The sequence below is a fragment of the Anguilla rostrata genome, chromosome 9, assembly GCF_018555375.3.
Source record: "Anguilla rostrata isolate EN2019 chromosome 9, ASM1855537v3, whole genome shotgun sequence".
NCBI classification, from domain to species: Eukaryota; Metazoa; Chordata; class Actinopteri; order Anguilliformes; family Anguillidae; genus Anguilla; species Anguilla rostrata.
In genome coordinates, this window is record NC_057941.1 from 39,026,827 (window position 1) to 39,042,271 (window position 15,445).

At 38.7% G+C, this 15,445-nt stretch overlaps 2 protein-coding genes across 2 annotated transcripts; both read right to left on the bottom strand.

Moving 5' to 3' along the window:
• Window positions 1-2,916: 2,916 nt before the first annotated feature.
• c1qc (complement component 1, q subcomponent, C chain) lies at window positions 2,917-7,020 on the bottom strand. Its single transcript, XM_064352094.1, has 4 exons — window positions 7,002-7,020; window positions 5,676-5,728; window positions 4,797-4,970; window positions 2,917-4,000 (listed from the first exon to the last, which is right to left on the bottom strand). The coding sequence occupies exons 3-4, from the start codon at window positions 4,960-4,962 to the stop codon at window positions 3,441-3,443; spliced, it is 726 nt and encodes a 241-aa protein (XP_064208164.1). The 5' UTR covers window positions 4,963-4,970; window positions 5,676-5,728; window positions 7,002-7,020; the 3' UTR covers window positions 2,917-3,440.
• Window positions 7,021-10,148: 3,128 nt separating this feature from the next.
• On the bottom strand, window positions 10,149-12,406 carry c1qa (complement component 1, q subcomponent, A chain). The gene is made up of 3 exons (XM_064352100.1): window positions 12,249-12,406; window positions 11,693-11,867; window positions 10,149-11,349 (listed from the first exon to the last, which is right to left on the bottom strand). Exons 2-3 carry the CDS (start codon window positions 11,853-11,855, stop codon window positions 10,757-10,759), a joined length of 756 nt encoding a protein of 251 aa, XP_064208170.1. The 5' UTR covers window positions 11,856-11,867; window positions 12,249-12,406; the 3' UTR covers window positions 10,149-10,756.
• Between the last annotated feature and the right edge of the window lie 3,039 nt (window positions 12,407-15,445).

A 15,445-nucleotide genomic window follows, 5' to 3' on the forward strand; every position in this document is an offset into this window, starting at 1 on the left:
ATTGGGAAGAACTGTGACAAATTATTGCAGTTAAGATTCAGTTCCACTTTTTGATCCACAAGATGTACCCACTTCCTTTAAGGTTGTCTGTCAGCATTACAGATTATGGACATGATGAACCCATTTTAAACCACGGAGCTTTGGATATGGATACAAGACGTCCACTTAAAATGCAGAATTCAATGCAAAGAGATCTGCAACTACAATTGAGGCCAAAGGTTTACATACATCTAGGCTAAAGACATTCAAATTCAATTTTTCACGACTCCACACATTCCATGTTGCCATACGTTTCCTGTGTTAAGTCAATTAGGGTATGTAATGTATTAGGTCATTTTAAAATAATAGCTAAGAGACTGATTTATTTAAGCTTTTATGTACTATGTCAGATTTTCAATGAGTCAAATGTTTACATACACTTTGTTAGTATTTGGTGGAATTGCCTTTTAATTGCGTAACTTGAATCAAACGCTTGGGGTATCCTTCCACAAGCTACTCACAATACTTTTCTTTTTCAGTTCAGTCCACAAATTTTCTATGGGATTCCAATACTCTAATACTTTCACTTTGTTGTCTTTAACCCATTTTGTTACAACTTTGGAGGTATGCTTCGGATCATTATCCTGCTGAAAGACCCAGTTGCAACCAATTTTGAACTTTATAGCTGATGTCTTGAGGTGTTGCTTCAGTAACACATACAAAGCACTATCTATAATTCATTACTTCAAATCTAGGCCTGCCATTAAAAGTATTGATATCAAAACTGTGCCAAGTTACATGAAACAATATTGGATATCTTAGCTCACTCACATTAAACAAGTTGTAACAAGTAATTTGGCCCTGTGTGTAGAAGCATACAGTGCATTAATGAAGCAAACATAAGTGACATTTGTAACCATTTGTAAGATTCTATATTTATGTAATATGCCTCAATGTGTGCAATTTATATCTGTATTTATGCCCCCCCCCCTTTTTGTTGTGAGAATGATTGTATGTGTATTGGTATATATAAATGTCTGTTTATAAATGTGAATGTCACATGCTGCAAGAGAAATGTCCCCATGGGGATACTGAAGTATTGTGTATATGTGTGTATCTATGTATGTACAGTATTTATTGTACAATCAGTGTTTATTTGAAATTGTAAATATACAAAGACTCGTACATTTTGTAAAATGAACTTGACAAGGAAGTATAAACATATCCTTTCTGGAGGAATATCCTTTCTGTAGGTATTAACCAGCAGGTTCATACAGTCATGTAGAGTAAATGCCATGCATGAGGCAATTTCTGTTATTAGACATTTAGATGTGACACAAAGTTAGAATGAGAACATTGTGTTAGGATGGTATGATAACGAAAACACAGGGCCAAATTACTTGAACGAATTTAGGAAACATTGGGCAGCATTGCTATGGAATACAGCTTGTTTAATGTGTGTGAGCTAAGATAGCAAATATTATTTTATGTAACTTGGCACAATTTTGGTATCAATACTTTTAATGTCAGGCCTAGATTTTAAATAATAACGTATAGATAGTGGCTTGTATGTGTTACGTTGAAAATGTTTTTCATCAGATATCACATATTTTTGTACTGTGTCTGTCATGAGCTATAATAGTAATAGTGATAATAGGAATTCATATATAAATGTAGGCATACACATACATGCATACACATACATGCATGGTAACACACATTGTAGATTAAAGAAAAACATAGGCATGGATTCAAAAAATTTTCCTTGACTTTGAATGACAAATAAATGAAAGTGTACTGTATGTGAGGGGTGGCCAATCAAAAGGCTAGGTCTTCGTCCTGATGATCACCTGCAAACTTCATTCTGGCTTTTTTATGCCAGTCATGGAGTAGGGGCTTCTTCTTTGCGTAACAGCCTTTCAGGCCATGGCGATGTAGGATCCTCTTAATGGTGGATGTAGATACTTTGGTACTTGATGCCTCCAACTCCTTCACCATTTCCTTTGTTGTTGTCTTGGGGTTCAGTTGAACCTTTTGGACCAGAGTTTGTTTAGCCCTGGGAGTAAATTTGTGTCTCCTTCCTGAACGATGCAGTGTCTGTGTGGTCCCAAGATTTTTATATTTGCATACAATTGTTTGTACAGATGCTCGTGGTACCTTCGGTTGTTTGGAAATTGTTCCTGAGGAGGAACTGCACACACGGAGGTCCACATTTTTTTTCTGAGGTTGAGTTTCTTGGATTTTCCCTTGGTATCAAAGGCAAAAAGGCAGTGGCCCTAAAGGTAGCCCCTTAACTCCTAATTAACTCCTAATTATGACAATTGGCCAATCAGAAGCTTCTAAAAAGTCAATACATCAATTTCTGGAATCTTCCAGACTGTATGTTAATTTTTGACCCACTGGATTTCTGATATAATGAATTAAAGCTGAAATTAATCTGTCTCTAACCGATTGTTTTAAAATTACCTCTGATGTGAACAAAGTAGATGCCATAATTGACTTGCCAAAATAAATGTATGGTAACGTGAACTGTGCAGAGTTGTGAAAAACTAAGTTTGAATATCTTTAGTCTAGGTGTATGTAACTTTTGGCCTCCACTGTATGTATCATTGTTAGTAAGGCTGGGAGAGAAGAGAAGTGTGAGGAATAATTCACTTAACTTTGCCACTTCAAACTTCCACTCTGTATATTGTAATGACATGTACATCGTGAGTGCACTCTTTGAAAGTGGTGCATTAAAATATTACTACTGTATTGCAATGTACTGCTACTGCTATTATTATTTTATTATTGTATCCCTGAATACATTGATGCTATATCAAGAAAATTGTCCTGTCATTACTGTAGTGGGTATGGCATCTTGTTCATTTTGCCATTAGAAAGCCATTTCAGTGATAAAAGAAACAATGGTGAAATGAGTCAAAAAGACTAATGCACTGAAGTTTAAAAGTACTGATTTATTTATTCAAAATCCAAGTTTATTCTACTGTAATCATTTAATAATATGCAGCATTTAAATTCTGATGGACAATTTTTTTAACCTGAAGGTTGTTTATGCTCAACAAACACACATGAAATGTAGCTAAATATGCAATTTAATAGCAAGAAGGAAAGGGTGCCATCAGTGTGGAAAAAAACAATCAAATTTAAATCCTATCATGTCAGCTTTAAATCGTGGCTAGCATTGGGCAGTCAAAAGTTCTTATTCACTTTTAGACCTGTGAAATGTCCATTTTATTTAAGTATCTGAGCACTTTTCCCTTTAGTAATAATGCTGATGGCAGGTGATGCACACTGAAAAGAGGTACAGCCGAGACCCGAGTCAGATACTGGCCTAAGGATAATTCCTGGAGATTGCTGACAATTCTAAAAGAAAGATCTATTTTCACATATATTCAGTGCAAAATTACTCTCATACTAATGTACATTTTAGTCAGGATCTAGCTTTGGCACTCACTGTCTCAGTATGGGTAGAGCAGGAACCCTGAAAAAACGCTCTGCTTGCCATCCACCCCAATCATGCCTTTGTGGTCGTTGGTCTCCAGCCAGACTGCCTGATCTTTGTTCAGATTGACCGTCAGTCCTCCAGAGCTCACTTGGTTGAGGTTGGAGGTCACATGGTCGCAGAAGCTGGCTAGATTCTGGCCGTCCCGGACGAGAGAGACGCATAGGGATGCCTCTGAAGATGCGTGGTAGACAAAATAATATGTGCCAGGGATGTGGCAGACAAACTTGCCTGTGTCGACATTGTAGTGGTTGTTGAGGTTTGTGATGACATTAGTGAAGCGCACAGGGCTTCTTGGGATGGGGTGGGCCTTGGTTCGGCGGGTGACACTGAAGGCAGACTGGAGCTCCAGTTTGTGGACCCCTACCATGCCCTTGTCTCCCATGAGCCCCTCTAGGCCAGGGAAGCCCTGCACACCCTTGGCCCCGCTTCGCCCAATCTTCCCAGGGGGTCCTGGTGGGCCATGCTCTCCTTTCTGTCCTTTCTGTGCCACGAGCCCTGGTTTCAGTGGTAGACCTGTGAAGACAGAGAGAGCGGAGAGGGGAGGGAGATTCAAACACTTAGTGGCTGGTCTCCTATCAAAATTCACAACCCAATGCTCTCTTATCCCTCAGCATAATTGGCTCACTATAACGCACCTATTCAGACTGCACTTCAGGGTTTCTATTTAAAAAAACTTCTGTCCTTTTATCTGACAAATCTTGAGGCATACAGCTTAATGATGGCACTTTGTGGTGGCATGTTTGTAAATTAGTGGTGTTTGATGCACACCATGTGAAATGCCTTTTTGTAAGCTGCTTTGGCTTAAAGTGTCTGCCAAATGATTACATTTTTAATTGTATAGCACCCCTCTCCACCTCAGCTGTGGTGTGAGTGTTCTCTTAAAATGTGGCTGCTATGTGGATAGTTATCCCCTTCACTGACAAGCATTGAGAGCTTTACATTACATACATTATTATTTTTCTTCTTCTTCTTCTTTTACTTATTCTTCTTCTTGAGCTGTTTAGAATTGAAAATACTCCTGCAGATCCCCTTACATCTTTAGTGGAACATTAGTAAATTTGTAATAATATAATGAAATAATAATTTTGTGATGGATTTATTTGAAAATTGTCAGCAATCTGCAGGATTTTAGTAGTTTCTGAAGGGTTAAATTAATTCAAATAAAGTGTTTGACGTAGATCTGCTCAAAATATGGCCTGGTGCTTGGGATGCAATATCATCCCAATTTGCCTTATAATGAAAGTCAATTGAGGTTTCTGTACTGCAGGTCCCTATGAGTCAAAAAAGAAATTCTAAAGATATTTCTTACCAGGTTCTCCTTTCTCCCCCTTCTCGCCATCCCTTCCATCTCGACCAGGAATTCCTGGAATCCCTGGAAGTCCAGGGGTTCCTGCAGAAGGGCAGTTTTCCATGGCAACTGCAGGCAGAAGTACCATGGCCACAAGAGTTGCGGTTGTAATGTGATGGGTGAACATGACAGCAGCTGGGACCAGAGAGACGGAAAGACATCAATAAAACACAGTTGTGTGAGTCTACATTGTGTTAGCCTGTTGGAAATTCAACCTTGTCTATGCTCCCTGGTACAGATCAACTTCCAGATAGAGACCTCAAGGGCATTAAATCATGAAACATCAGCAACCTAATTATTATACATTAATAATAAACAAGGGTAGACAAGACTGACAAGTTGCATAATTGTGTTACAAGTTGCATAATTGGCATCGATGCTACTGGTGATGGGAGTACCTTTCCAGAAATAAATGCAGCACATAATATAAACATATAAAGTGCATTGGCACAATAACAGTGGAAAAAGTCAGAGGTTATATGTTGCTGCACAGATCATGATTTTCATACTGAACCAATAGAAAGGCAGCAGCATCCATATTTTGAAAGGTATTTGCAAAATTACATCTGCAAATATCGTCTTGTCAATGACTATTCAACGCAACAGCATTCATTTATACCTTTAATAAAGACAAGCTAATTTCCCCAGATGTGGTAGTCATGTTTTTAAGCTTAACATAAACTTAAGAACAAATGTAGTCAATTCAATTATGTTGTGAGAATCCTTACACCTATGCCTACCCTACCGGGTGATAGCTTAATTGAAAAAACATTACAAAAACTAATACACACAATACTAGCAATTATTAAGACTAGCTAAATAAATTAATAAGAAACTTACATATGGACTGCACTTGTTTTTCACAATGCCAGGCTGTTCGAAGGCAATAAAGTCTTGAGAAAGGGAGAATGCATGTTTCAGATTTGGGATGGGGAACTGAGGGGTTACGAAACAAATGGGTGGGGGACCATTTTTGGCGCATCGTGGCATTTATTTGCAGCTTCAGCAGGTTTCATATCTACACATTTCTTAGCAACATTTCACAATGCTGAAATATTTGGTTTAATGTTCCTCTAATACATTCCTGAGCATTTGGATCAGCATTTTGTTTATAAATATACAGCATATATGGGAAGTGAGCACTGGCCTTTATATAGTTATATTGCTGTTGACTTTCTGTACATCAGAGTGTTACGACCCGGTCTAGGGCCAAACCATAACAGGGTGTATGATAAGGGAAATGTGTAAGGGAATGTACTCCAAACTAGGGTTACAAAATTCTGGGAATATTCAAGGATGGAAACTTTCCATGGGAATTAACGGGAATTTTTGGGAATTAACGGGAAATAACGGGAATAAAATGGAAATATAGCCCTATTTGCTCAGGCTGCATTTACCATGTCATATGCAGATAGAAACAAACCTTTTACCATATCATAAGCAGACATAATTGCAAACATTCTCTATGACCCCCTTCCAAAAAAAAATGCTTTTTTTCTTAACACCTAAAAAAAACCCCCTAAAAACAGTCTTCCGAGTGTTGTTTTAGAATTCTATTTACATAGATAGTTGAAGTTCAAGTTTTTAGAAAAAGTCAAGGAATGACAGACGTGGAATAAACATTAACAAAATACATCCCATTTTACTGCGCAAGGGGTCAGTTGACCCTGTGGTTCTAGTGACGAGCAGTATACCGTGAGTAGTGCCAAGTAGCACACAATGTGACCAAAGATGGAAAGTTTTGAAGAGAAGCTAACTGCTTGTCCAAAATTACCAACATTTATACGACGTCTCCATGCCGCTTCACAGCGATAAAAATATCCTACTTATCAGACGACGTTAATTTCGTCAACAAAAAATATTCGTTACAACCCCTTTTTCCAGAACGAAAACAAAACATAATGAAATAACAATTCAGAATAGGCCTTGGGGGTTAAAGTGAACAATTTATAAAATATTTTACAATGAATGAATGGAAATAAATTAATTAAAACTCCTCAATTAGCATGCTCAATCAAGCTACATCACATGGTAACAGTTAGCTAGCAGAAGGTTGTTAACAAGGTATAAACTGTGTACTTTGCATTAGGCTACTATCTGCCAGCTAACTGAAATATCGTAAAAAATATGAAATATATTCACTCAAATAATATAATCAAAACTTACCTGAAAGCATGTAGTCCCTTGGCTCAGACAGTGCGGTAGTGTTGGCAGTAATGTGGGCTGCACACGTGATGGGAAAATGCACTGTGCATGCAGAGGGTTGTAATTTTACTGAATTCCTATTTAAAGGTGCAGTGTGTAGAATTTAGTGGCATCTAGCGGTGAGGTTGCCGATTGCAACCAACTGAATACCCCCCCGACCGCTCCTCACCCCTCCCTTTCCAACAATATAGGAAAAGCTACGGTGGCCTGTAAGTTCCAAAAATGATGTCATCGTCTACGACAGCATCAAGTAGCGAAGTGTCAAGTGATGAGGTTCCTTGATAGATTTATAAATTGTATTTAGCTATTTAGTCTGTAAAACTATAGGTCATAACATACAAGTAAGATAGCGATTATGATTGTTAATTGTTCCGCGTTGTGGTAGCGTTTTATTGCTAACATTAGCTAATGTTAGCTGCTATGCATGATAAATCATAGAAAGACATGATGCGTCACAAAAGCTATTACACTACTAACTAACACTTACATTACAGTGTGAAATATCCTCATTATAAAATACCACTAACCTATTTAAAGTCACTCAATTTAAAAAATAACGTATATAACCGAAATATTTTGAGCAGTAGGCCTAATACTTACATAGCAATGATGAAATCTTATCTGTTTTCAATAGATAGAGACAGAGTAAATCAATGATATATTTCTATCCGCTTCTGTCTTACACCAGAAAACGATGTCAACTAGGTCTATCAGCAAACATATGGCTTAGCTATGCCCAGAAGTCCTCAATAATAACAGTATTTTTCAAGAAATTACGAAAAATTGTTAACAACGTTTTGTTAGGTGCAACGTATTTTACTGCTACCACAGAGTGAATGCATAAGTGAATGTGAACCTTTGATTATGCTGACCAATGAAACGCTATTATAAAAGCAAAATTAGACATGTTATACATCGTTAGAAAGCTTATGCTCTCACCTACTGAATAAATGGATTGTCAATCAAGCCAGACTGTACTAAAAAGGGCGACAACGCTGTAAACAACACGTGTGGTATTACGCACAGCTATTTTGGAAGGTACCCAGGCAAAAGCGCCCCCTCTAGAGCCGTTTGTCCATTCTGGGCTACTGTAGAAACATGGTGGTGCAACATGGTGGCCTCCGTGGAAGAGGACCCGCTCCCTATGTAGATATAAAGGGCTCATTCTAAGGTAACGAAAACACAACGTTCTTATTTTCATGGGATTATACACTAATTAAAACATATTTATGAATATTATATTCAATATCTGCCAAGTCCATTCCGCTAGATGCCACTAAATTCTACACACTGCACCTTTAAAGGGATGCTCGCAAATTATCAGTGATGTGATGGAAGAGTGCGCTGCTGAATGCCGTGCATGGTTACAATTCAATTAAATGGGAATCCTTTTAACCAAAACATGCCATAAGACCTAGTATTGCTTTTTTTAATGTGTATTCCCCCCCAAATAAGTTCACGATTAAAAGGTAAGATTTTTATATTGAAATTGTGCAGAATTCACAAAATTCCCAAGCTTAACTTTCCTTCCAAAATTTCCGGAAATTTACCGGAAATATTCCGACCCTTTGCATCCCTACTCCAAACTAACCAGTAACTCCGCTCCCTATATGCCTATCCAAATCTAACTGAAAACTGGCTAGTCTATGAAAGGTACTGGGCACAGGTCGGCTTTGAACGCTGAACTTCGGACAGTTATCCTGAAAACCAGAAGTCCGAATAGTGTACCCCAATGGAGTGTTAAATCTCCACCCAGAGTACCTTAAAAAATAATGGCTATGTATAACTGTTACATAATGAGTATTGTACCTTATCGGACCTGTGTTTTGTAGTTGTTCCAGTGACCTTCAGTATGCACTTATTGTACATCACTTTGGATAAAAGCGTCTGCCAAATAAATGTAATTTATTGTAATAATAAAGGAAAAATAACAAGGCAAAATGACGAACTTGTGTCCCGATGGAAGGATTTGTAGTCCAGCTGGGAACACACTAACTAACAGAGGCACTATACGGAAACCAGAGGGCAAAACTAGAGTCGAGGTCGAGATTGAGCAAATGGTCAAACACAAAATCCAATCTGCAAACAGAGCGGGGCTAGGCCACAATCGGAATCGAAAATGAGAGCAAATGGTCAAACTAAAAGGGCTAAGGAAAGAGCCCGAAGGGCTATTCGGGAATTGGAATAAAAAAATAGGGTCGAATACGTGAGGTCAAACAAAGCAATCACTATACACAACCCACCAACCACGAGTTTGAAGAGCTTGTCTCCACTGGTAGGTGACAAACAACAGCTTTTTCAAGCCGAGTAACCGGAGACGGAAACGGGCAATCACATGATGAACCGGAGAGATGAAACACACAAGCAGACAAATGTGAACACAAACATACGACAGGGGTCGTAACACAGAGCAAAATATTTCACTGATCAGAAATGGGAATACATTAATAACTATAAAGAAATATACAATGCTGTGAAATGTTAATTTCCCTCATGAGTTAATTTGTAGAATTACCTTGTGGAACCCCAGGGCTGAAGTACCCCTTTACAACATGTCACATGATGGCAGAAGAGTCATGGTTCTGAGCTGCTTTGATGGCTCAGGACCTGGACATTGAGTCAACCAATGAATCCAGCATGAATTCTACACTGTGCCAGAGTATTCTGAAGCAGAATAAGTTGTACAGTCAAAAGTCTTTAGATGGAATAAAAGCACCTGATAACAAACTCTAAATGCAAAAAAATTCTTGCATGCAATGTGAGAGACAGATCAATATTTGTGGGAAATGTTTAGTTAAAGCTATTGCTGCTAAAGGACATCTTACCAGTTACTGAAGGCTTTGGTGGGAATTTACTTCTCATCTGGAATGTGAAATGTATTATTTTGTGTTGAGTCAATTATGGAAACACTGAATGTATTATTTGTGCTATTTTCTATGTAACACCACCTTTTAATGTATCCATACTAGGATTTGTGTGATAATAAAATATCATTTGGATGAAGTAAATCTTCATAATGTCAGTTTTATATTACAAATGTACATCTGACATAACTGTGGAAACAAAGACACAAAAAACGAATGGACACAGAATTACAGAGAGACTGCATTATTTAAATATGTTGTTTAATATTGCTTACTTTTTCCATGAACGAAACCAGTGTCTTTTACAATGTAGAGACAGGGATGTTAACACAGGGATGTAGTAGATTGTTTAAAATATCTGAGTTAATGCATCATATAACAGCACACATATCAGGCATCATATTACCCCCATAAGTACTCTAATTTAACTAAGGACAGAAAAAAACTTTTTATGAAAGTACATACTTGTTACAGACTTGCTACAAAAAGTTACAGCCAAATAAACCTGGGAATTACACTAGTATTGTCAGTATGATTTCTAAAACTTACAGATAGACAGATATAAGACAGAGATTACTGATTGCTTTGAAGTATAGAAGGCTTAGGTCCATATTCATATAGTATCTCAGGGCAGGAGTGCTGATCTTGGATCCAACCCTTACCCATTATGAGATAAAGGGTGATCCTGATCTTAGAGCAACAAGCCTACTATGAAACACACTATAAATGTAGAGCCTAATCTAGGATCAGTTTAGCCTTTCCAGCTCAAAATGTATAATCGGTTAGGATATGGAGAGGGGAACCCTGATGCTAGATCTGCTCTATGGCCACAGACACTGGAGCCCCAACTCACTACTCTGCAGCAGGAAAAATTAGGAAGCCATTGAAGACAATAGACCTGCTCTGGGTTTCGGTCATGTGGTTGGCCAGTTTGGAGCCCTCCTTAAATGGCTCCACCCACACCTTCTGGCCCTGGGTGAGCTTGAGGACCCCTCCTCCTGAGAGCACCTGAGATATTCCCCTCTTGTTGACGTCACAGAACCCCAGACTCTCCTGGCCCAGGGCATCACTCTTCAGAGCCAGACACAGGTTCCCCATGGAGGACATGGAATGGAAGACAAAATAGTAGACTCCAGCTATCTTGCAGGTAAAGTAGCCGGTCTTAAGGTTGAAGTCACCACTGATGTCTGCGAGGACAGTGTTGAAGGTCACCGGTGCCCCATTGTTTGGTTTATCCTTCACAGTTCGCTCAACAGAGAATGCTGATTGGTGCTGTCCATCGAGGCCACTGCTGTCTCCCCTTGGTCCTGGGCGCCCCTGGGGTCCAGGCAGGCCCTGTTGCCCATTTTCCCCTCTGTACCCCTTCGGCCCCATTGATCCCGGGAATCCCCTGTCTCCTCCATCCCCCTTAACACCTATCTTCATATCCACATCCAACCAGGGAGCTGAAAGCAGGTGGGATTTTAAAAAACCAAATGGAATTCTATAATGTATTTTATTTAACACATATTTTACCAGAAACGTCCACTGATACAAGGCATCTCTTTTCCAAGGAAGATTTTCCATTTTATTTTCTAAGGTGGCCAAGAACACAGCAAATATTTAAAAGCATGTTACATTTCCTAAATGTGGAATACTCAGTTATGTACGGCCTTGCTCAGGCTGCAATCTCATTTTAAGGTGAAAACAAAAATCATCTGATTGTATGGTTGAGGAAAAGTGCTTTAAGAGAAACCCCAAGAGACCTTCTTTATAAAAATTGTATATACAGTTGTCTTATTGTCTCACCTGCTTCCCCTTTCTGGCCTTTCTGTCCTGAATGGCCGTCTCTCCCAGGTATGCCAGGCTCTCCAGGCTTACCGTCCTGTACCCGGCATGTATCCTGGCAGATTGCCAAGCTCAGCAGCATGACAAGCCACAGAACCAGAAATTCATGTGCAAGGCAGTGCATCCTTGGAAAAACCTGCAAGAAACAGCAGAAAGTATGCTCGCTTATTTCTATTACAAGGCGACTGCTAAATCTCTTCTATTTTCAGTTAAGGGAATATGCAGAAACAAAGACAGTTATAGATTTTACACTTTAACCACATAGCAACAATAGTACATTTTAAACATGGATATGATCCTTTTATTGTAATATAGTATTTTTCTGGAAATGCTACAGCAACATCAGTTCTTTTATATCTCCTTTAGAGTGGTACAGATAGGACATCAAATATCTCAACAAACTCTTACAGCTGAAAAACTGACATTCTTTTTTTAATCTTTGGATTTTTCCTTTTTAACATTTGTATTTTTAAGAATCGATAGCACTGTATTATTTTCATGAACATGGACAACTTACCAGTGTGTTCCAAAGTGAATTTATTTGATGTGTCAGTGTTCTTCGTCTTTTTGAGTTTTCCTGTCATCTAAGGGTGGTTGCTAATGAAGAGGCACAACTGGGTGCAAATGGCCAATATAAAATGACATGTTCTCAGTTTCAATTCTGCATCTGTAGTGTCACAAACTTGCAATTCTTCGACACAAGCAAATAGGGAAATGAAAATTAAAGAAGATACACTGGCCATTTCTCTTTTTGCCAGTCAAAAAAGTAAAACAAAAGTTGGGTGTCTGTTAGAGTTGATTTAACACTGGACATTTTACTATGTACTACAGTAAATGAGCATTGCAGCCATTGCCCCAGGCCTGTACCTGTGACAAAGCTGGGCTAGAGATACCCTGCCGACTGAAATCCTAGCTCCTCTTGGTGATGTAATTTATGTGTAGCCCTGGTTTGATACGAGTCTGTGGAAATATTGAAGGTGGTATTACTTCTTGAATGTGGTAGCCCTATCTACCAATTCTCAGAACCCTGATGGTTCTCAGTCTTTCACACTGGGAACAGCATTCACTGTAGCAAATGCTGGCCACATAAGGAATGCACCTGCTTAGACATTGGTGAGATTCCCAGAGGGTGATATGTTTATGTGTGGCATATTTGACACAAGTCTCTTATGCTATTCAACCTTTGTCTCATAGTTTATGTTTAGATTGCCAGTCTGAGTCATTGCCTTCACCTTAGTGGTCAAGTTTTTTTGGGCTTGTTGAGAGGTATAAACCTGAGAGATTGGGCTATGCTTTAGCTTGATATGTCACCCGGTTTCAATATACACATCTTTTGTGATATTAAGGCTTGTTCAAGGAGGGCAGTTTTTGTTTTTAGAAATGTTTACTTTTAAACCAAGTATATTTAAACATTCTTCGCAAAATCACATGTACAGTGGTTTAGAGTTTCATCTGACACATTTGCCTCTATGGCAGAGGTTCTGCTGGCCAGAGGGAAATACTTGCGGGCAGCAGAGTGTACTTTTTCCTCATAAGGACAGCTTCCATCAGTCTGCATTGAGAAATCCTACATAATAATCAAATAACAACATGTAAATTGCTAACTTGTCAGAAACTTGTTTATTCGATTTTAAAAATTAGCTACTTCCGTCTTCTGCGTAACCACTCTGGAGGGATACGGGGACATCCAGGTTGGGAACTCAGAATCAAAAAGGCATAATTTAAATAAAACACTCATTTGTAAAACTAAACCTCTTTATACCACACTGTAGACAAGATCTTGGTCACGATCTAGCCTACACGTAAAAATTTCATTGTTCTAACTAAGTTTATAAATATACAAAAGTATGAATAAATAAAACCAATGAACTTCTAAAAAATTCTGCAAAACATTTTATTACTGAGTTTTTCTTGTAATAAAATGTGTAATGATGCCCTCAGTGCCATTATTTTTCTTTATAATGACCCCATTGATTTCGGTACAGCGTAAAGTGCATATTTTCTGAATTCAAAAGTGAAACATCATTGAACTGGCAGTGCACTTTTAAAGCAAGCCAATAGCTCTATGTACTGTAACATTGTTTATTTATTTCCTTGCTACATGAGCTGTTGAAATGAGCTCAGATAGCAATTTTGTTTTGTTTGTGTGTGGAATGCCCATTGTGATTATATTGCAGGCAGAACATTTAGCTAAAAACCATGCTCCAGTTTGATGTCCGTTTAAAAACCAAAAGATTCAGAGAAGCACCAAGACAGCAAACCATACACTACCCAGGGTACAGAGATGAGTCAGTTGTAAGATTTAGTCAGTGGTTGAAGCAGTGGCGTACAAAGCTAGTTCTGCTGCAGCTGCAGAGATATATTGGGCTTTAAATGAAACTTTTTTTTTTTACCCAAGAGAGGTGACTGGTCAATAACGTTAATCCAGCGACACATAAGGAACTACTGTAGTTGTTTAATAAACATTAAGGAAATTAAGGTGGACATAAAACTAATTAGCTGCTTCTTGTTTGTGATAGTTAATTCCTGCCAGCTAGCTAACTAATAAAAATGTTTTTTAAGGAGTTAGGTGAACTTTCAGATATTTTTATTGAAGCAAACTCAATAATATAGGTTCAGTCCGACAGAATGCTTAAATTTACGACAGTTTACTTTGACCCAGTTGATAAATACAGACAGTGTGTGCCATTTTCTTCACACCTCCACTGCCAAGCAATAGTCATGTGTTGATACCTGAGTGTGAATGTGTCTGTCTCTCCTCTGGCCCACTGTTTAACACCTGAAAGATGGAGGAGGGGAGGAGGGATATTATTCTCTGATTCATAAGCTGGTGGTATACTCAGTAAGAAGAAAGAAACTTCAGGATTGAGAACCACCGGCGAACATGTCCACGAACACCTTTGTCGGTATACAGTGAGAACACTGCACCATTTAATGTCACTCCACACCGCTGGGGGGCGCAGCAATTAACCAGGGCTGGAATCTCGCCCAGACCTCCGTCTCGCGGCTACGTCATGGATGTGTAAAGAGAAGGGCTACGTGAGATCACAACACAAAACAAATAGTTTAAAGTGTTTAAAGTGGCTTTAGTTTATCTAGCTATGCAAAAGAAGAAAAAAAGGTGAAGGAGAAGGTACGTTCTCCCTCTAAATCAGAGTAGGACGGAGAATGGAGAGTTTTGTCTGTAGCCTACATTCGGCAAATGCAGAGTTTAGACAAGGGGGTCCACTTCTCTTATTTACGAATGTGTCCTAGGCGTTTTGATGACTTGCTGAAATGAGTAGCACCATTCATCAAACATGTGGGAACTCACAGAAATCCCATCTCTACAGAAGAGATATTGGCGTTGACTCTCCGTACATTAGCATGTGAAGTCTGCCCTCTGAACTCTCAACCGTGACGTAACCATCCATGTGATATTTGGACCAACAGCTGAGAGGGGGAGATCGGAGAACAAGAAAGACATTTTCTAAAAGTTCTCCCTGGTCCTGTCGCACACTGCACCGTGAAAACACACAACACCACGTTTTTGTTCTTCAGTTGTTCTCATTGCGTCTTTTTGCTCAAAAAGTTCTACTTCTTACTAAGTATAGCGCCTACTTTATTCTTATTCTCTGATCATCGAACATTATCAGCGGAATAATGTATATTTACATTGTAGGCTACTGTAGGCTATTGTGCTACTGTGGAATTAAATTCACACAAACAAATATA

What these genes read in the sequence shown, in the direction of transcription:
- c1qc (XM_064352094.1), bottom strand. Translation starts at nt 4,962, where the DNA reads ATGTTCACCCATCACATTACAACCGCAACTCTTGTGGCCATGGTACTT. An exon ending in GGGGGAGAAAGGAGAACCTG is followed by an intron (nt 4,001 to 4,796) that starts GTAAGAAATATC and finishes CTGTCTTCACAG; the next exon opens with GTCTACCACTGAAACCAGGG.
- c1qa (XM_064352100.1), bottom strand. Translation starts at nt 11,855, where the DNA reads ATGCACTGCCTTGCACATGAATTTCTGGTTCTGTGGCTTGTCATGCTG. An exon ending in AGGCCAGAAAGGGGAAGCAG is followed by an intron (nt 11,350 to 11,692) that starts GTGAGACAATAA and finishes ACCTGCTTTCAG; the next exon opens with CTCCCTGGTTGGATGTGGAT.